Genomic DNA, 17,873 nt, shown 5'->3' with positions numbered 1-17,873 from the left:
GTGAGAGAGGTTTTGAAAAAAGCAGAATATATAGACTGGGATAGTATATCTGCTAGACTATTATATAGTGGTGCTATAAGAGTTCATGACATTGAAACACTTATGTCAAAAGTTTTATATCTTAACTATACAAATGTTTTCAAAGAGGACATAGAAAAATATATTGAGGGTATAGAGTTTGTGAGATGTCATTGGACAGAGTTGTATGAAAAATATAAAGACAAGGAAAATGTTTTCTTTATAGTGGACCCGCCGTTCTATAACACATGGGATTTTCAATACCAAGTAGACTGGACTTTGAGAGACTCTTTAGAAACTTTAGACGTTATACATAACCATCCATGCTTTTACTTTACATCCGATAAAAGTGGTTTGGAAACCGTTATGAGATGGTTAGAGGACATACATGACTATGAGTTTATATATGACAAGATAGAATATGAGAGAGGTCCTATAAACCGGAGAAAGTGTCACAATAAAGAAATTTTATTAGTAAGTAAATGTGGTTTGAAATCGGATTGTTAGTTTTAGGTTTTTTCCATTGTGTCATTTATTTATTTGACGTGGCAGAAAAGTACAGAGAATATGAAGATGAACCAATGCCTGCAAATGTTCAGTATATGTACTCGTAAGAGATATTTTTATCTAATATTAAATGGACGCACAGAACTTAGCGAATGCACAGCAACCTGGACAACCAAACCCAGAGAATATTCCAAATGAAGTTAGAATACAAACTGCAATGGCAAACTATGGTCAGGTGCCAACAGATGTACAAATGCAAACTGCCATGTCAAATGACGCTGCGTTAGGTTTGCCACCATGGTATGCAAATATGAAATGGAAAGAGTTTTATACAAACCCTGAAGTGGGATATAAACAACTTTATGCAGATGACGCGAACACAGAAGTTGACCCAGAATATGTTTTCTACCAGAGGAGAAACAGAATGTATGAGCTCCAGTTAAAGAATGCTATGGAACTCAACAGGAAACGTAAGAGACTAGGCGGACATTAGATTTTTACACGTAGTAAATGGGTTTCTTCAGTAAGATAGGAAACTTCTTCAGAAGAGTTGGAAGAGGTATATGGAATGGAATAAAATCTGCCGGAAAAGGAATTTGGAACGGTGTCAAAAATATTGGTAAAAGAGTAGGTCAGTTTGTTGGTATTATATAGGGTGTCCAAAGGTGCGTTTAGCACAGCGCTCTATATGAGACTATTAAAGGAGATATATGCTGATTATAAATATATAATAAAAAATAGGAATATATGTATATGATGAGTATGTTGTATTTTGGCGCCATGCCGGGATATAAAATGAATTTTGAGACAAGAGGCGGTTTCGCGGGAAATTTTGGCGGGATTTTTTTCATTTTTTTAATGAATCATAAAGAAAACATCCTCGCTCTTGCAAAAAAATGCAAAGACTGTAAAAAAATCTACGAGACATTGGTAAAATGCTTCGGTATGGATGCTCCTAGCTATTCCACTGTAACGTATCATGTTAGGATGTATCACTTCATGAACAAAAAGGCGCCCATCATAAAAATTGACAAAAAATCGCCGGATCAAAGAAAAATCAAAGCAATTCTTCAAGCGCTAGATGAAGACCCAAGAGCATCACTCAGAAGGATAGAGGAGATGACAAAGATACCACGTACAACAGTCAGTTATTATCTGCACAATTATTTGAACTACAAACTAGCGTATACACGTTGGGTTCCGCACAACCTTAATTCAGTTCAAAAAAAATCTAGAGTCCAATCTTCGAAAGAGCTCCTCTCTATATTGGGTGCGTATCAATCCAAGAAGTTTCGCTTTTTAGTAACAGGGGACGAGTCTTGGTTTCAATATGCAACAGAAGCCAAAATCATGTGGATCCCGAAGGATGAAAATCCGCAAACATTCCCGAAGAAAAAAATTGACACACCAATGATGATGTTGTCGGTTTTTTGGGGCGTGAATGGCATCATCGCAATTGATATTCTTCAAAAACCTAATACGATGAATGCTCAGTATCTAATTGACAATGTTCTTACTCAAATTATCAATTCTGATGAGTTTGAGAAATCCAAACAACAAAAACAAAAGTTTGCAATTCATTTTGATAATTCAAGAGTTCACAAAAGTCATAAGGTAATGAATTACTTGGTGGAAAACAATGTCAAAGTTGTTCCAAACCCAATTTATTCACCTGATATTGCACCCTCTGACTTTTATTTATTCGGCACGCTAAAAAAGAGAGCTGAAGGACGCGAATTCGCGAGTCCAGATGATCTTGAAAATTTTGTAAGAGAGCAATTTGAGCAATTTTCTCATGATGATTTAAAGCGTGTCTTCCAAGCCTGGATCGATCGCTGCGAACGCGTGATTGAATCCAATGGTGATTATATTTAAATAAACTTTATATATATGTAACTTGTTTATTTCTATTCGCAGTATTCAGGTTTGTGCTAAACACACCTTTGGACACCCTATACCTAAAGGCCCTGAACCAGAAGAACAAGCTCCTGTTATACAACAGCCTGAACCTGCACCACAGTCTAGTTGGCAACCAAATCCAACACCTCAACCGTATTAAAAAAATATATTTTTACCGTTCGATAGTAGTTGTATATGAAACTAAGTTCTAAGTAAAACGCATGGTATAATGGAATTATTCTTTTTCTTCCATCTGTAGTAAACCATACTTGAAAGTCTGAAATACTTCCACTTGGTGGTTCGTATAACTTTGTAGGTTTTTCGTAAAAGTCATTTGCCAAGCATAAGAAAGAGTTTTGGGCGCCAGAAAATGAAGCATGAACAATAATAGCATCTTGGTCGAAAATATTTTCATATGTTCCATTAGGGTTTTCGACTTCATAATAGTCCGGGTGTACTGGATATGCTGCAGGCTGATTTAACATCCTCATAAATCTATACCATGCCAAGTTGTTATATTTTGTAGAAATATAAACGTTTTCTCCAAGGTCTTCTATTTTATTGATTTTAACAGTTGCATTTTTCCTGTCATAAATAATATCGAGATGGTATTCTCCTTCGTCAATGTTATACTGGTTTGCATATTCAATATAGATGTCGTTTATTTTTTCTTGAAAAGCTTGAAGAGTTGTTTCTAAGTTTACAAGCAAACTAACTTGTAAAAGTTTTCCCTGTTCAAATTTCTCATACATACGTTTTTCTTTGTTATAGTATCGAACTTCAAAACCGACCGTAAATGGGAAACCATGTATGGCTTCTGAAATGAACTTCATTCTACGAAAGCCAATAGCTTTTGTGACAGATGGGTCTCTTAACCATCTTAATGGGTAGTCAAAACGATAGCCTTCATGCTTTACGGTATCTGTCTCAAACTTTTGACCGACATTAGTAAAAAGTTCATCTAATGGTTTAGTTGTAGCAACTCTAGAATCTTCTTTTTCTATTGGAAGCATATTTTATCTAGAATAAAAATGTCGAAAGATATTGCTTCCATAAGAGAAATACAACACAACCGACAACTCATTATGCAAGCTCTAAATAAGAACACAACAAACTTTTCAAACTATTCTAAGATATCTGAGTCATTGAAAGAAGGAAACTTAAAACTGACATTAAACCCAATGACAGATGAGTTTCTGTTTCAAGACAATAAGAACCATACTGTCTGTATAAATCCAACAAAAGGAACTTTAAACGAGAAACCTATAAATGAACTTCTTTTGAAAGCAGATGTTGACAACAAAGCTGACAAAGAATATGTAGACGATGCAATAGCAAAAGAAGAAGAAAGAGCTAACAATGCTTATGCAACAAAAGAACATACTCATCCTGAACTAGCAGACAAAACATATGTTGACAATAAAATGTCAAGTGAAGTGACAAGAGCTGAAAACGAATATTCTAAAAAGACTCATATACATTATATTAACCAAATACCAAGTCTTAAGGAAACATTAGAGACAAAAGCAGATAAGACTCATACACATTCTATATCTGATATTACAAACTTACAAGAAACCTTAAACAGGAAAAGTGCCGTTGGACATACACATTCTATATCTGATATTACAAACTTACAAGAAACCTTAAACAGTAAAAGTGCCGTTGGACATACACATTCTATATCTGAAATAACAGACTTAAACGTTAGCCTTGAAAAGAAAGCAGATAAAACATATGTCAATGAAATATACCAAAGTTTGATAGGAACAAAAAAATATTGAAACTATTGTTGGTGACTTTTCTGTCAATGAAGAAAATAAATATTTTAGATGGCAGTTTGTACAGTCCTTAAAAAATGATACACGGTGTAAACTCATTCCGAAAAATAACAATGAAATGTATGTAAGCTATAAAAAGAATGATGGTACACAAGTTAAAGTTCCATTAGACAACAACTGCTACTTAAACTTATATGGAGACGAACAAAAGAAATATTTAAGAGTTTATGAAATGGTGGATATGACATTGCCTGACCCAGCTCCAGCACCATATTATTATGACTATGGAGATGACGACAGAACACCACATGTAGATGAACAAAAGCTAACATTATATTTAGATTATTATAGATATAAAAGATATAATGCAATAGAAAAAACGAGAATAGTATATTATTATACAGATGACAGAAATAAATATTATAGTCAAGATTTTACCTACCCTGAAAACATAAGATTATATTATAAAAAATATTCTGACACAAACCAGAAGAAACCTGAAATAGTTGCACTATATTTTAAGTTCAAAAGAGACAATCCTATAATATCTCATATGTTTGATTTAATGAACCCAGTAGGTTCTATTTAGACATCTATGGAAGCAAGAGGTCCTCAAGTAATGTTTGGTGTTGGTGCATGGGAACAAATAGTCGACAGGTTTTTGTATTGTGCAAACTCTTCAAAGGAAACAGGTGGAAGTAAAACGATTTCAGGTGAAAATTTACCTGCACACAGTCACTACATAGATTTAAGTACATCTCAAGCAGGTTGGCATAAGCATAGATATTGGGATTGGTCAGGAATGACAAAAGGTAAAGGATATGATGTTAAAGACGACGTTAAGTTTGCTATAAATTGTTACTGGAGTAACACTCAGGGAGAAGGAAACCATACACATTTCGTTTCAGGATATACGCAAACAACGGGACAAAGTAAAGAATACATGCCACCTTACATGACAGTTTACGCATGGTATAGAATTGCTTAGTCGTCATTTTCAACTTCTTTAGCATATTCGTCAGGAGTTGTCTTATATTTGTTAGGAACTGTCTTTGAAAGTATACCACCTTGAACTTTGACAAGTTTGAAACGAGGTCTGGCAATAGTAGTTTTATCTTCTGCTTGCAGTGTGTACATTTTGCCATGTTTGCCTAAAACTTCATAATATTCTCTTGTATACTTTCTTTTATTTTACGAACACGAATGTGAGTACCTGTCGGGTTCCCATTGTTGTCATAGTCAATAGTATTTTCATATGGGTCACGTTTAGGTATTTCTATTTTTACTTTGTCACCTTTCTGAAGTTTGAAGCCCGGCATTCTTTCTTGTTTGTCTCTTTTGACTAAATTATTAAATATATAGTCTTTCTCTAAGTCAGGGTTGTTTTTCATTTCTTCGGGGGAGTGGTTTCCCAAACCTTTTTGTTTACGGTTATTGTAAATATTTAAAACTTGTCTCATCTTTGCCATGGAGAAGTGTCTATATTTGTCGTCATATGACATTTCATTTGCTTCACCACCTTGTGGTTGGTTTAAGTCTCTTAACATTTTTATACAACCGTCAATGACACCAAGAGCAGAATGGTTTTGGTCGACAATGAAATATTGGTTTACATTTTTTGAACGCAGATAGTTTTTTACATCATCTGATTTGAAAGAACTTTCACAGTCAGATGTCAGTTTTGTTGGATGGTATTTGTCAACGAATATTGTCAAAGCAGTTTTCACATCTAAAATATTTTTGGACCATAATGGTATGGCTTCACAGTATCTTGTGTTTTGACCAACAAATATTAACCAGTATGGAGGTCCATCTGTTCTAACTCTCGGAATGTTTTCCAAGATATCCATAAACCAAGCATTTGGTGTTGAACTAAAGATTTTTATCATGAGTGCTTTCTTTGTCGCTTTAGAAACATAGGGGTCCTTGTTTGGATTCGTCATTTTTTACCCTATAAGAAATGGGTTTATTTGGCGCATTAGCAGGAGTTGCATCTAGATTTTTACCCGCAGTGGGAACAATAGCCAGAGGTGCATTTGGAGTTGGAAGGAAGATTTTGAGTACATTAGGTATACTGAAAGACAAAGCTCAGCCTATTATACAAACTGTACAGAAAGGTTGGGATGTAGCACGAGATGCAACAAATCTTATTCCAAATCCTGAAACAAGAGGAAAAGTTCAAGGATGGATGGACAATGTAGGAAGACAAGCAGGAAACTATTATAACAAAGCAAATGACTACTATAACCAAGCAGGACACTATATGGACCAAGGTGAAAGATTCTTTAACAGAGGATATAACCATGCACAACAGTGGGTAAACAATAACCAACCGCAACCACCTCAAACTTGGGGAATGTAAAATTTTTTACTGAGATGAAATGAACAATGCAGCTTTAAACAGAATAAGTCATGGAAGACCACCTTTTACACCACGTGTTTGTAAAGTTCTTCCTATACCTCAGGAAGTTTTAGACCGACTTAAAAAACCTAAACAACCAGTTGAAAACAAACCAAACTAAAATTTTTTACTGAGATGAAATGACCGAAGAAGTTGAACCGGTAGATTTGACACCACAAACAAAAAGTTCAGAACCATTGTCAAAACCTGTCAAAGAACTTACAGATGAAGAGAAAAATTCAATAATAGAAAGTGCCAGGTCTGGAAATACAAACCCTAACTATAAAGTCACTTTTCATAGAAATGGAACGGCTAGTATCTCAAAAAAGAAACAGACTCTCACAAATAAAATATTGAAGTCTGAAGGAACTTTCGAGACAACAGATGGAAAAGTTTACTTCACTGACCAACAGTTCATTATAGAACATCTCATTGACTTAGAGTCGAAATATTCTAAACTTTACAACAAACACAAAAAGTTGAAAGGAAAACAAAAACAAATGGCATATGATATTTATGAAGATGTTGACGACACAACTGTTCCTGCAAGTGAAGTAAAGTCAGAGGAACCGAAAAGTGACGAAAAACCGATAGAAGAAGAGAAACCAAAAACTGAAGATAAACCAAAACCAAAGTTTAGTTTCCAAACTAAACCAAGTCAACCTTCATTAGCTGGTATGGGTTGGCGTCAAAGACTTATGGCAGCAGGCGGTTATGTAAAGTAAAGAAAAAAAATATTTTTTTATTTTTATAAAAATGCCCCCATATAGAATGGACAGAAAGTCTGCTAGAATAAAAGCAGAGTTACAAAGATATGGTTGGAGAGTTTCGAAGAATTTTAAATATAGGAAGGGAAGACCCATAAAAGTCTATGACAAATTGTCTGGTCTTCGCTACGAAATGGATTTGGAAACAGCACGTGCCAATTATCCAAACAGACTAGAGAGGTTAGAAGAAGAACGTCTTAATGGACATGCCTTTCGATGTTAGTGAACCTCAAGTTGAAGGACACGACGGCTTTGCCAGATTCTACTGGAAACATGACGAACAATTGCATCCTTTGAGAAGGAAAAAAGGAAAAGGTGAAGACGCACATGCTCCATGGAAAGAACAAGATATGCATATGAAAAGTATCGTGAAGTTAGAAGTCAAATTACATCTGGTCGAACCTTTACAGTAAACTTTGACGAAGGAAAGAACAAAGAAGGCTTCATGGGAGTACTTGCTGCAATTCAAGACGGAAATAAGAAAGGACACAATCTCAGATTGACCATAACAGATTTGGATGGTCACATTTACTATGCACATGGAATGAACAAACAGCCGCAAAACTTCTTGACGCTTTCAAGACTACAAAGAGAGAACAAATGGTTGACTCCGACTCAGACATTTTGAATGCAATTGAAGGAATTGCAAGTGTCAAGTTCGAATGGTACCAACCTAACCCTCAAGCAGTCAGACAACATGCTGGATACTTCCGTTCATAAATAAGTCTGACATTGACTTGACAAGGTATGGAATTTACAATTCAATTGAAACAATTGTCAATGAACCTTGTATTCTTACATGTCTCAGGAACTCTGGTCTTGTTACAGATGAGAAGATGAAGTATCTTGAGTCATGTGTGAAACAAGGTACATTCTCAGAGGTCAATTGGCAAAAATTGCACCGTTGGCAAATGTCAATATCCGAGTCAACATACCTACAGCTAAAGGTTCTTCACATGACGACTATGTTGTTTACAAAGACTTACCATGGTTGAAGATTGTAATTGTCCACAACCACTTCATGTTGAACGAAAGTCTTACAAACCCATTCTTTGGTAAAAGTAAGTGCAACATTGTCAGAGCTGTAAACATTCTTTTCGAGAAAGGTTTGTTGGAACCAATTCCAGATGACAAGCTTACAGAAAGTTTTGTACAAAAGACGAAACAAACTTTTCATTGTTAGCAAGACCAAAAGTTGTTCCAGACAAAGTTCTAGTACAAAAGAAGTACACAGTTCCACAAGGGGTTGGTATGTTCGGATACCAACCTGAACCAGAAGAACTTCCAATGAGGTTGCAAGAACTTCAAGATGCTATAAACAACTTCCATTGAGACAATCCAATTGACGTCAAATTGTATTGGAGAGCATCTGAGTTAGGTCAGAAGGTTTTATATGAAACAGGTTGCTTCGACGATGTTTATGAGATAACAGGAGAAGTTTCTCAGAAGATAAGAGACTCACTTGAATTTCCACAAACCGGACCAATTTGGTTGCGACAAGTTCGACTCAAACGAAAAGATATACTATGTCGACCTTAACGCTGCATACATGAGGTTTGTCCAATATATTCCGACTGGAATTCCAAACGAAGATGGTGAGTTCCCGGGAAGGAACTATACAGTTTGGAAAAGTCATACAACAACTGTATGATATTAGGAAAGCTTCAAACCCCAAACTTGCAATGACACTCAAATTGCTTATGAATTCGACATGGGGATATTCCATTAAGAAACCTCAAGAGATGAAGAGTAAACATTATGAGAAGGTCGACAACTTTGTTGAAAGGTTTTCTCCTTTTGTTTTGAAGTACGAATTCACTCAAGGTCAAAGTGGCTTAGTAACCACATTAAAACCTATTGTCGAACATTGGTCTTACCCTCAGTTCGCAAAGGCAGTCCTTGACAACTACAACAAATTCTTCTCCGAAGTCAAATCCAAAGTGAAGGTTTACTATGAGAACATTGACGCACTCATGACGAACGAAGAAGGATACAACAAACTCATTGAAATGGGAATGGTCGGTGAAAAGATGGGCTGTTTTAAGCTAGATAAGGTATTTTCCGAAGTTCATGTAATATCGAAAAGGAAATATTGGGGCATACTTGAAGACGGCACAGAAATAAAACATTGCATGAAATAAAAATTTATTTTTAAAAAAGTGACATTTTTTAATTTTATTTGAACTGTACGCTGAGTTTGTTGGAGAAGACCGTTGGGAAACTTGTTTGTTAGATGAGAAATATGAAATGGCAATACCATTTTAAAACAATATATTTTTTACATATATTAAATGCTTCAGGTTGAAAAACAAAGAACAAAAGTAGCAGATACAAAACCGTTAGACTATATCTTTACAAATGCTGGTAGGACTATTTCAGATGAAGAAATTTCATCCCGAGCATACAGGTTTGACTATCCAATTCGTTGGCTTCAAAGTCCTTCAGATGCAAAGGCAATAGGATTTAGAAGAGTTTTGTTTTCAAATAGAACTAACGCATTTATGTTCGCAGTATATTTTCATGGGCAGTATAAAGGTTCTGATGGTCTAATAGACAAATTTGACGAAATGAGAATCTTTACAGTTCGTTCAGACGAAAGTCTTGAGAAAACTCTAAAATGACTTTCAAACTCAAATGAACAAATATTATTGGGAATTTCAAAAAAAATACGACTCTTTACTAAATGGAACATACTATCTGAAACTAGAATATGACAAGATGAACTCCACCGTTTCATTTCAAAAGATTGAAATTAACCCTCCAAGAGATACAGAGTTTTTATTTTGGGAAGTAGACAAACGTTCTTGGGCACAATTTCTTCGGTTACTAAACCAGAACGAACCATTACCACCAGATGGTCCATTTAAATTATACTTCCACCAGCAGATTGATGGTTTATAGAAACGTGTTTGACCCTCAAAATGTTATGTGTCATGCAAGTTTCAGTTCAAGCAACAATAGTTTTCTATGTATTGGTAAGGACTTTTATGACTTTGCTTCTAAATTCTACGAACCATCTAGTAACAGTTTCTCTGACTTTCAAGTTTGGTTCACAACAAATGGTGTGCAACATATTATTCCATTGTACTATGACTTTTATCTCGAATTGTCTTTCATATATAACTACGGAAAAGTGCTGAAAAAATATTGAATGTGAAGATATTAGAAAATAACATTTTTTCTAACATCGTAGGAAACTCATGAAAACAATTTATTTTTGACACTTTCACAAAAAACATAAAAAAGTGAGTTAAAATGAGATGTTTACTGAACTGGCTGAATGTCGCCTTCTGTAGTTATGTAGAATGGTTGACCAGAGAAGTGAAGGAGACCCTTGAGAATTTGGTTCATTCTTGGGAAAGGGTTCTCTCTGTTTGGAAGTAGTATCCAAGGACGTTTGGCAAAGAACTTTATAATGGCTTCCTTCTTTGCTTGCTTTATGTCGTCGTAGGCTGTCCCGTCTGGTATTTGAATTGGAATTCCAGTCGAAGTCTCGAGATTCAAGGCAGCCCTTCCCGTTATCCAACCGTTAACAAGCTTGCCTTTTACATTCTGCCTGAGGAAGTCTTTAACAAGCTCGTTAATTTCAATTAGGTAAATTGCCTCGTCGGTAGGTTCGACCTCGACCATTGCTACTGTCAGAAAAAGTACTGGTACTGTCAGTAAAAGTACTGCTACTGTCAGTAAAAGTACTGCTACTGTCAGTAAAAGTACTGCTAGGAGCAGAAAAACTACTGCTACTGTCAGTAAAAAGGAAAATTTGAGAGGGTTTTCGACGATAAAGTACTGCTACTGTCAGTAAAAGTACTGCTACTGTCAGTAAAAGTACTGCTACTGTCAGAAAAAGTACTGCTACTGTCAGTAAAAGTACTGCTAGTAGCAGAGATTTTTATCGTTGTGGTCCGACGGTTAAGCCACAAACGAATGTCCGACGTACCACCAACCGAGTCCAGTCCCAAACCAGAGGAACCTAAAGAACCACAACAGTCTCCTCAGCAACCTCAGTTCCAGCAAGTACCTCCGAATTACTACCAATTTCCACCTCAAGGTTACTACCCACCACAAGGCTTCCCGAACTACCCTCCTCAGCCTATGCCTTACTTCCCCAACCCTTGGTTGTTCCAGCAAGCTCCACCCCAACAATTCCAATTCCAATCTCAGTCCAAGAGAGACCAAGACTTCGAAGAAGGTCTGAACCGCTTACGCAAAGAGTATGCTACAGCTCCAATTGAGAGAAAGTTGTTCCCGGACCAAAAAATATAATTTAGGTGAAGAGGTGAGATTTCACCTCTTTTTTCACCTGTTTTTTCACCCTCTTGAATTTTCATGAATTTCCTTAAGATAGAAAAAATAAAGTTAGTTTTATTTTTATTTATTTTTTTATTTTGTATGTAAGAACAGATATGTCAACAATCGGCACAACAACAATTCAAACAACTACAGCACCAAACTCGTTAGTCATGAATCCAACATCTATGTTAGTAGAGATGAAAAGCTTCATTCCTTCTTCATATACTTTCGAAACAGAAATACAAAGAATAAAGCAGGAACTTTTAACAAGTAATTTAGACTGTAGTGCGAAAGATGAAACAAATGAACAGTATCTTTATGAAATGGAGGACCTCATCGACCATTTGCCTAAACAACCTGAAATTCAGCAGCAAAAACTAACTATTCCTGAATTCGACGAAATTGAAGTCAAAGCAACTGACTCAGTAGAAATAAAGAAGTTCATACGAAAGGTAAATTATGAATTCCTTGGTTTTCATTGCAACCATAAAGTTATGGACAAAGATTGCGACATGGTATATAAGAACATCTCTGACATATATAAATCTGGGGAGTTTAAGACATACGACAACTTTGTTTCATTAGCTGCAAAATGTGTATGGCAGATAAGAGATAAAGACAGAAGAGGTAAGGTATGGAATGAACAGATAAAACCAACTGCTTCAGATTTAAAGAAAACCATTGACGCCTTGGTTGTTTTAGCAGGTAAGGTTTCAGAATATAACGCAAAAATGAACCCGCAATGTTCTAAATGTAAAGCAGCAATGAGGAAATATAACTACTCCGTCAAAGAGATAGAAAGAATGCGAAACGACTATGCAGATTTAAAGAAAGAAGCAGAGAAGCCGGTAGAAAATAAAATGGACATGTTAGAATTTCTGAACAAAAACTATCCAACTGCTGACGATTTCCTTCTATCTGACGTCAAGAAGAAGTATAAAGAAACTTTCGGCATTGTTAAAACATTCGATGTACTAAAAGAAGAAATAGAAGCTACAAAACTGTTTAGGATTTCAAATATACATCGTACAATTCATGTAAAACGCTTGTGAAAAAAAGAGGTGAAAAATGAGGTGAAAAAAGAGGTGAAATCTCACCTCTTCACCTAAAATATATTTTTATTGAATTCAGCAACAAAATTCTGAGTAAAATGGCATATGGCTTGTGTCAAACCGTTGAGTTTTCACAAAATTTAAAAAATAACGTTTACCATGTGAAACGTTTATAAAATAACTGGGGTAGAAAAGAGGTGAAAAAAGAGGTGAAATCTCACCTCTTCACCTAAACATTATTTTTATTGAATTCAGCACAAAAATCATGAATTTCCTTAAGATAGAAAAAATAAAGTTAGTTTTATTTTTATTTATTTTTTTATTTTGTATGTAAAGACAGATATGTCAACAACAGAGAACACAACAACAGTTATAGTCCATGAAGCTATAAATGAAGAATACGAGTACATACAGTTTAACAAACAACTCCGTCTCATTCGTTCAGTCAAAGACGATATGTACCAAATGCAAAGTATTTTGACAGCATGTTTTGCACCCGACAATAAGAAACCACAAGACTGGTTTAGGAACCAAAGCACTATTGAACTATTAAATGAAGCTGAAAATTCGACTACGGGATTTCTCGTAGTCGCAAAAACTCGAGTGGGAGAAAAACCCCAGTCGCCAAAACTCTATGAAAATCGTGAAAAATTGCCAAACGGTTTGAGAGGATATTATGTACATAGACTTCTTGTAAATGCTGTTGCAATGTGGGCTTCGCCTCGTTATGCTTGGTATATTTACAGACTTCTTGACGAAATTCATAGACAAGAACGTGAAGAGATGGAAAACAAGCTTGAAGCAAAAGACAAAAGCATTCAGAAAAGAATACCACGTTCGGTACCAAAAGGAAAGGAAAAGAACTATAAGTATATGATTTATACTGAAGAGATGGAAAATGAAGAAGATAAAGATATGGTTATGTTGCATTTAGTCAGAAGAAACAACAAAAGCTTTTACGACCTTGCTAAGATTTACAAATCTGACAGAAATTGGTTCTATCGCGAAAACTTACCGATTTCAATGACCCAAATGAAGATGTGAAACAAATAGTTCAAGATACGTTACCTCAAACACACTATGATATGAAAGGTTGTACAATTTTTACCTTCAAAGAAGACTTACCGCTACTGAAAGAAAAAATAACAGAGTATTTTGACAACTTCAAACAAGTAGGGTAGATGAACTATTTATTTTTATTGACTTTTTACAATTTGAACTTTGTTTGCGTAGATATGAATTCTGAAAGAAGTATGAGGGTCTTGTATGACTTTGTACTTCTCCATAGTTCATGTCTGTCAAACTTACCTGCCATGGACTCTTTCATAAGTTCCATGAAATCGTCTTCGGACAATCCGGGGAAAAGTATTATGTCAGTAAGTATTTCTTTTAACATCCTTACTTAACCTCTTTGCTGTCTGTACACAAATGACAACTGAGATGTTAAAGTGTCTGAGCTTCTTAAGAATTCGACACATTCTTGTTCTCTGTTCTTTAACAAAGGATGAGAGGCGAAGTCATCTAAGATAGAAGACATCTATGAGGGTAAGTCTTCCAATCGTAAGATTGCAATTTCTTCGAAATGTATTCTATCTCTTTCTGTTTGTTTCTGAAGTGTTTCTTCTCTAATATTCTTGCATTTCCTCATTAGGGTCTTTAAACTTAGAATTTATATACTCATTTATAGCATTGTACTTCAAAACCCTTCTTTGGTACTTCTTTATCCAATCTAACAAACTCAGTATCCTTTATACATACTAACTTAGACTTCTTTATAATATCTTTGAACGAATTGACGGTTTGGTCAAATTGACCAGAAGTACTACAAATAACAACTAACTCATAGAATGGGTTCTTCTCATCTAGTTCTTGTTGTTGTGCAGCCATTTTAAGATAAGTGAAAGTCTTACCAGACCCAGGTGGTGCAATTAGACCTGTTATACATTCTGAGCAAATAAGAACTTGTCATGTATAGGCTTTATCTGAGCATTTTCTAACTTCCTCTTGTTCTTGTTTAAAAACATTCTCAAATTTTTTGTCAATGTCAGCAAACTTTTTTTCTAACATATTTTTAGAAAAAATTAAAATTTTTATCTTTTAGAAAATGTCTAGCGATTTCGCTATCTATATTCGAGACAAGCTTTTGACAGCAAAACATCTGTCGACCATAAAATCTTACATAGTGTAAACAAGAAAGGTGAATTTGTTCTAAAGTTCTGTTTCTGGGAATATGACAAGAACCATAAAACATTAAGCAGAGCAGTCTTAAAATTTGTCAATGACAGACTTGTTGACAGAGATGACGCCGATTGGAAAGATGAAGTCCAACAAAAGTTCTTAGAATGCAAAGAAGACACATGCGGTGTTCTTGAAGATGAAATAGAAAACAGAATAGAAGAGCTATTAAAGGACAAAGAACTTTTACATAAATATAGTTGCGCCAAATTTGACGTCTCACCACCAGAAAAGAAGAAGAGAGAAAAGAAAGAAAAGAAAGTAGAAGAAGAGAAGAAAGAACCTGAACCAGTTCCAGAGAAAAAGAAATTTGACATGTAAAAATAAAATTTTATTTTTAGAACATTTCTGGGTCAATGTCAATGTTCTCTTCCTCTTTAGGAGTAAACACTGGCTTAGACTCTAAAATCTTTTTACCCAATTTACCTTGAACTTCAACTATCTTAGCTCATAATATTCATAGTCGTCTGCTTTCTTTGGTTCATAAGGTATAACAAGTTTGTATGCTTTACCTTCTTCGAGTTTTGAGAACTTTCTGTCAAAATTTTCTTTGACTGTCAACATACCGTCAATGTATAAGTCTTCAAAAGTTGCACCACTTTTTCTAACAACAGCAAACTTTAACTGGTGCAATGTTCCAAATTTTGTCAAATGTAGACTTTTCAAAATTGTAGAAGTAAACATTCAAATATGTGAATGGGTCTAGTTCTTCTTTAAGTCCTGACATGTACTTGTTTACTGAAATATATTTCGTCATCTTTTCTATCGGATAAAAAATATTTTTTTTTAAAAATTTACTCAGAAAAAATTTTCTTTGTATATACACCATTCTGAACATCTAAAAGACTTTTGACATTTGCCAAGAATGTTCGTTTAGACGCTGGCATATAACCATACTCTTGACAATATTGTTTATACGAATCGTACAATGACCTTTCATCTAATGACACAAAGTCGCTTTCTTCTATGAACAGTTCATATACACTCTTGTTTGCTTCTAACAATGTTTGTCTCTCTTCGGTATGTGGAATTTGTCTTGGATTGAACTTAGAAATATCTAATGTCATGAAATATGAGAACAAGTGGTTGTAAAAGTCAGATGTCAAACATTCTGACAAAGCGTCAAAATATTCTGTATCTTGCATATGAGAATCTGACGTTCTGACAACTACATATCTTCTGTCAGAACTTTCTAACTTCATCGGAACAGCATTGTTTGAAACCATAATGAAGTTTGCAACATTTTCACAAACTCTTTGGTCTTTATACTTTCTTTCAACAACTCCAACTTTGTCTGTTATAAGACTCTTCAAAGCATCTGAGTTCAAAACTTTTGTTGTATCTATACTTTGAAGTTCATTGCAAACTATAAGTTTCATATTCTCTATTGAGGAGTTAAACTTGCCACAGATGTTTTCTAAGTTTGTCATATTCGGATTCGAATAACCTTCTAACAGTTTGCACAAAATATCTGTAAAGAAAGTATTCTTACCTGTTCCTTGTTTTCCAATTATAATGAGAGCAGTTTCATTTTTAGCACTTGGATGTTGTAAGATATTTGCAAACCAACATAAGATATACTCATAGACTCTTTCGTTTCCATTGCATATAATTTCTTTGACATGGTCTAACCAAGCTTCTATAATATTTTCTTTCCATTCTACTTGTTCGTATTTATATCCAGTGAAGATAGAATAGAAGTTTGGAGAAGGTGTATAGAACTTTATATCTCGAACTGAAAAATCTTCTAACTTTGACAATAAGATATCCCAAGCATCTAACATCTTCATGCCAACTTGTACGACTTTTATTTTCTTAAGTTTCTGTCTACATTCTTGTTCTGAAACTATTGTTGCTCTTGGTTTGTTAAAGACAACATCCCATTCTTTCATGACATAACATTCTGGGGCAGAGTCAACATAAATGACTAAACGTTTCAAATTCTCGACTGCTTTGTTATAGTCTCGAAATGGACACATATTTCTGAATGCTTGGAAGTCATAAAAATCTGAAACATCTATTCTGTACATTTTTATAAAAATAAAAAAAATAATATTTTTTTATTCTTGACTTTGTTGTTCCATTTGTTGCATTTGTTGTTCTTGAGCTATTTGTTGTTGAAGTTGTTCTTGTAATACAATACTTTCACCAGTTGCATCTGCCAATTCGAAACTTTCTGCCGTCATTGACAAATACATAGGACATAAAAGTTTTACAGGAACAAAGTTTGCGTCAACTAATGTCAACGTTATACTTGCCAAAGTGTTTGAGTTCACTAAGGTTGAAAATTCTGCATTCGAATGAACAATAGGCAAATCAGCAGAGAAAGTATTGTTTATACGCATAAGTATCTTTTGGTCATAATAGTTTCTGTCGACATTCGAATAACACTTTGAACCTAAGTTTGAAACAATATATAAGATTGGTGTGCTTAATGTCAATGGAATAGACATTCCTTGTATGACACCTTTTCCTGTTATAGGAAACTGTTGGTAGTAAAAACCAGAAATAAGTTTTGTATTATAGCTCATATCGTTTATAGTAAACTCAGTCGGACATCCAAACATAATGAAACCTGCTCTAGTTGCAGCACATGTTACACCCGTACTTAAAGTATTAAATATGTCAACAAAACCTGTTGGTGGTATATCTGAGTAAGTATCTTCAAAGGAGTATTTTTTACCATTCACAACAATAAAGTCTTCTGGTGTCAAAAGAGCAAAACAGGCTTTAGTCGTCATTGTGTTTAAGGTTAGTTTACAATACCGTCCTTGAGGACTTTGTAAGTTTGTTGTTATAGAATTATATGACTCAGGGTTTTTAGTCGTAATAGTATAAACCATTATGTCTTCTGCCATTTACTTAGCAAATAAATTTTAATGAAATGTTGTGGTCGTCAAATATTTTTATAACGTCTGGGAAA

General features: G+C 34.7%; 7 protein-coding genes and 8 pseudogenes across 15 annotated transcripts, besides 4 other annotated features; 9 read left to right on the top strand and 6 right to left on the bottom strand.

The window, feature by feature from the left end:
- Positions 1–655: 655 nt before the first annotated feature.
- On the top strand, positions 656–1,018 carry TVAGG3_0029860 (uncharacterized protein; the record flags this gene model as incomplete). Its single annotated transcript, XM_001581091.2, has 1 exon — positions 656–1,018. One exon carries the CDS (start codon positions 656–658, stop codon positions 1,016–1,018), a length of 363 nt encoding a protein of 120 aa, XP_001581141.2.
- A 158-nt stretch (positions 1,019–1,176) lies between these two features.
- Positions 1,177–1,204: a terminal%2Cinverted (terminal inverted repeat of Mariner transposon ID:TVAGG3_0029840).
- Positions 1,177–2,480: a mobile genetic element.
- On the top strand, positions 1,273–2,400 carry TVAGG3_0029850 (Mariner transposase; the record flags this gene model as incomplete). Its single annotated transcript, XM_051220397.1, has 1 exon — positions 1,273–2,400. The coding sequence occupies one exon, from the start codon at positions 1,273–1,275 to the stop codon at positions 2,398–2,400; it is 1,128 nt and encodes a 375-aa protein (XP_051105383.1).
- Positions 2,453–2,480: a terminal%2Cinverted (terminal inverted repeat of Mariner transposon ID:TVAGG3_0029840).
- A 66-nt stretch (positions 2,481–2,546) lies between these two features.
- Positions 2,547–3,437, bottom strand: TVAGG3_0029830 (uncharacterized protein; the record flags this gene model as incomplete). Its single annotated transcript, XM_051220396.1, has 1 exon — positions 2,547–3,437. The coding sequence occupies one exon, from the start codon at positions 3,435–3,437 to the stop codon at positions 2,547–2,549; it is 891 nt and encodes a 296-aa protein (XP_051105382.1).
- Positions 3,438–3,887: 450 nt separating this feature from the next.
- Positions 3,888–17,873: part of a mobile genetic element that runs on past the window's edge.
- On the top strand, positions 4,324–5,193 carry TVAGG3_0029820 (annotated as a pseudogene). The gene has a single exon. A coding segment is annotated over exon 1 (870 nt).
- Positions 5,496–6,055, bottom strand: TVAGG3_0029810 (annotated as a pseudogene). Its single transcript has one exon. A coding segment is annotated over exon 1 (560 nt).
- TVAGG3_0029800 (phage tail repeat-like family) lies at positions 6,747–7,331 on the top strand (the record flags this gene model as incomplete). The annotated part of the gene is made up of 1 exon (XM_051220395.1): positions 6,747–7,331. One exon carries the CDS (start codon positions 6,747–6,749, stop codon positions 7,329–7,331), a length of 585 nt encoding a protein of 194 aa, XP_051105381.1.
- TVAGG3_0029790 lies at positions 9,665–10,167 on the top strand (annotated as a pseudogene). Its single transcript has one exon. A coding segment is annotated over exon 1 (503 nt).
- On the top strand, positions 11,298–11,636 carry TVAGG3_0029780 (uncharacterized protein; the record flags this gene model as incomplete). Its single annotated transcript, XM_051220394.1, has 1 exon — positions 11,298–11,636. One exon carries the CDS (start codon positions 11,298–11,300, stop codon positions 11,634–11,636), a length of 339 nt encoding a protein of 112 aa, XP_051105380.1.
- TVAGG3_0029770 (organellar and viral DNA polymerase type B) lies at positions 11,777–12,715 on the top strand (the record flags this gene model as incomplete). The annotated part of the gene is made up of 1 exon (XM_051220393.1): positions 11,777–12,715. The coding sequence occupies one exon, from the start codon at positions 11,777–11,779 to the stop codon at positions 12,713–12,715; it is 939 nt and encodes a 312-aa protein (XP_051105379.1).
- Positions 13,058–13,896, top strand: TVAGG3_0029760 (annotated as a pseudogene). The gene has a single exon. A coding segment is annotated over exon 1 (839 nt).
- Positions 13,912–14,782, bottom strand: TVAGG3_0029750 (annotated as a pseudogene). The gene has a single exon. A coding segment is annotated over exon 1 (871 nt).
- TVAGG3_0029740 lies at positions 14,867–15,271 on the top strand (annotated as a pseudogene). Its single transcript has one exon. A coding segment is annotated over exon 1 (405 nt).
- On the bottom strand, positions 15,288–15,707 carry TVAGG3_0029730 (annotated as a pseudogene). Its single transcript has one exon. A coding segment is annotated over exon 1 (420 nt).
- Positions 15,785–16,980, bottom strand: TVAGG3_0029720 (annotated as a pseudogene). The gene has a single exon. A coding segment is annotated over exon 1 (1,196 nt).
- Positions 17,011–17,808, bottom strand: TVAGG3_0029710 (uncharacterized protein; the record flags this gene model as incomplete). Its single annotated transcript, XM_051220392.1, has 1 exon — positions 17,011–17,808. The coding sequence occupies one exon, from the start codon at positions 17,806–17,808 to the stop codon at positions 17,011–17,013; it is 798 nt and encodes a 265-aa protein (XP_051105378.1).

This window comes from Trichomonas vaginalis, chromosome IV (assembly GCF_026262505.1).
Source record: "Trichomonas vaginalis G3 chromosome IV, whole genome shotgun sequence".
NCBI lineage: Eukaryota > Parabasalia > Trichomonadida > Trichomonadidae > Trichomonas > Trichomonas vaginalis.
This window is presented reverse-complemented; position numbering and strand designations above follow the sequence as displayed.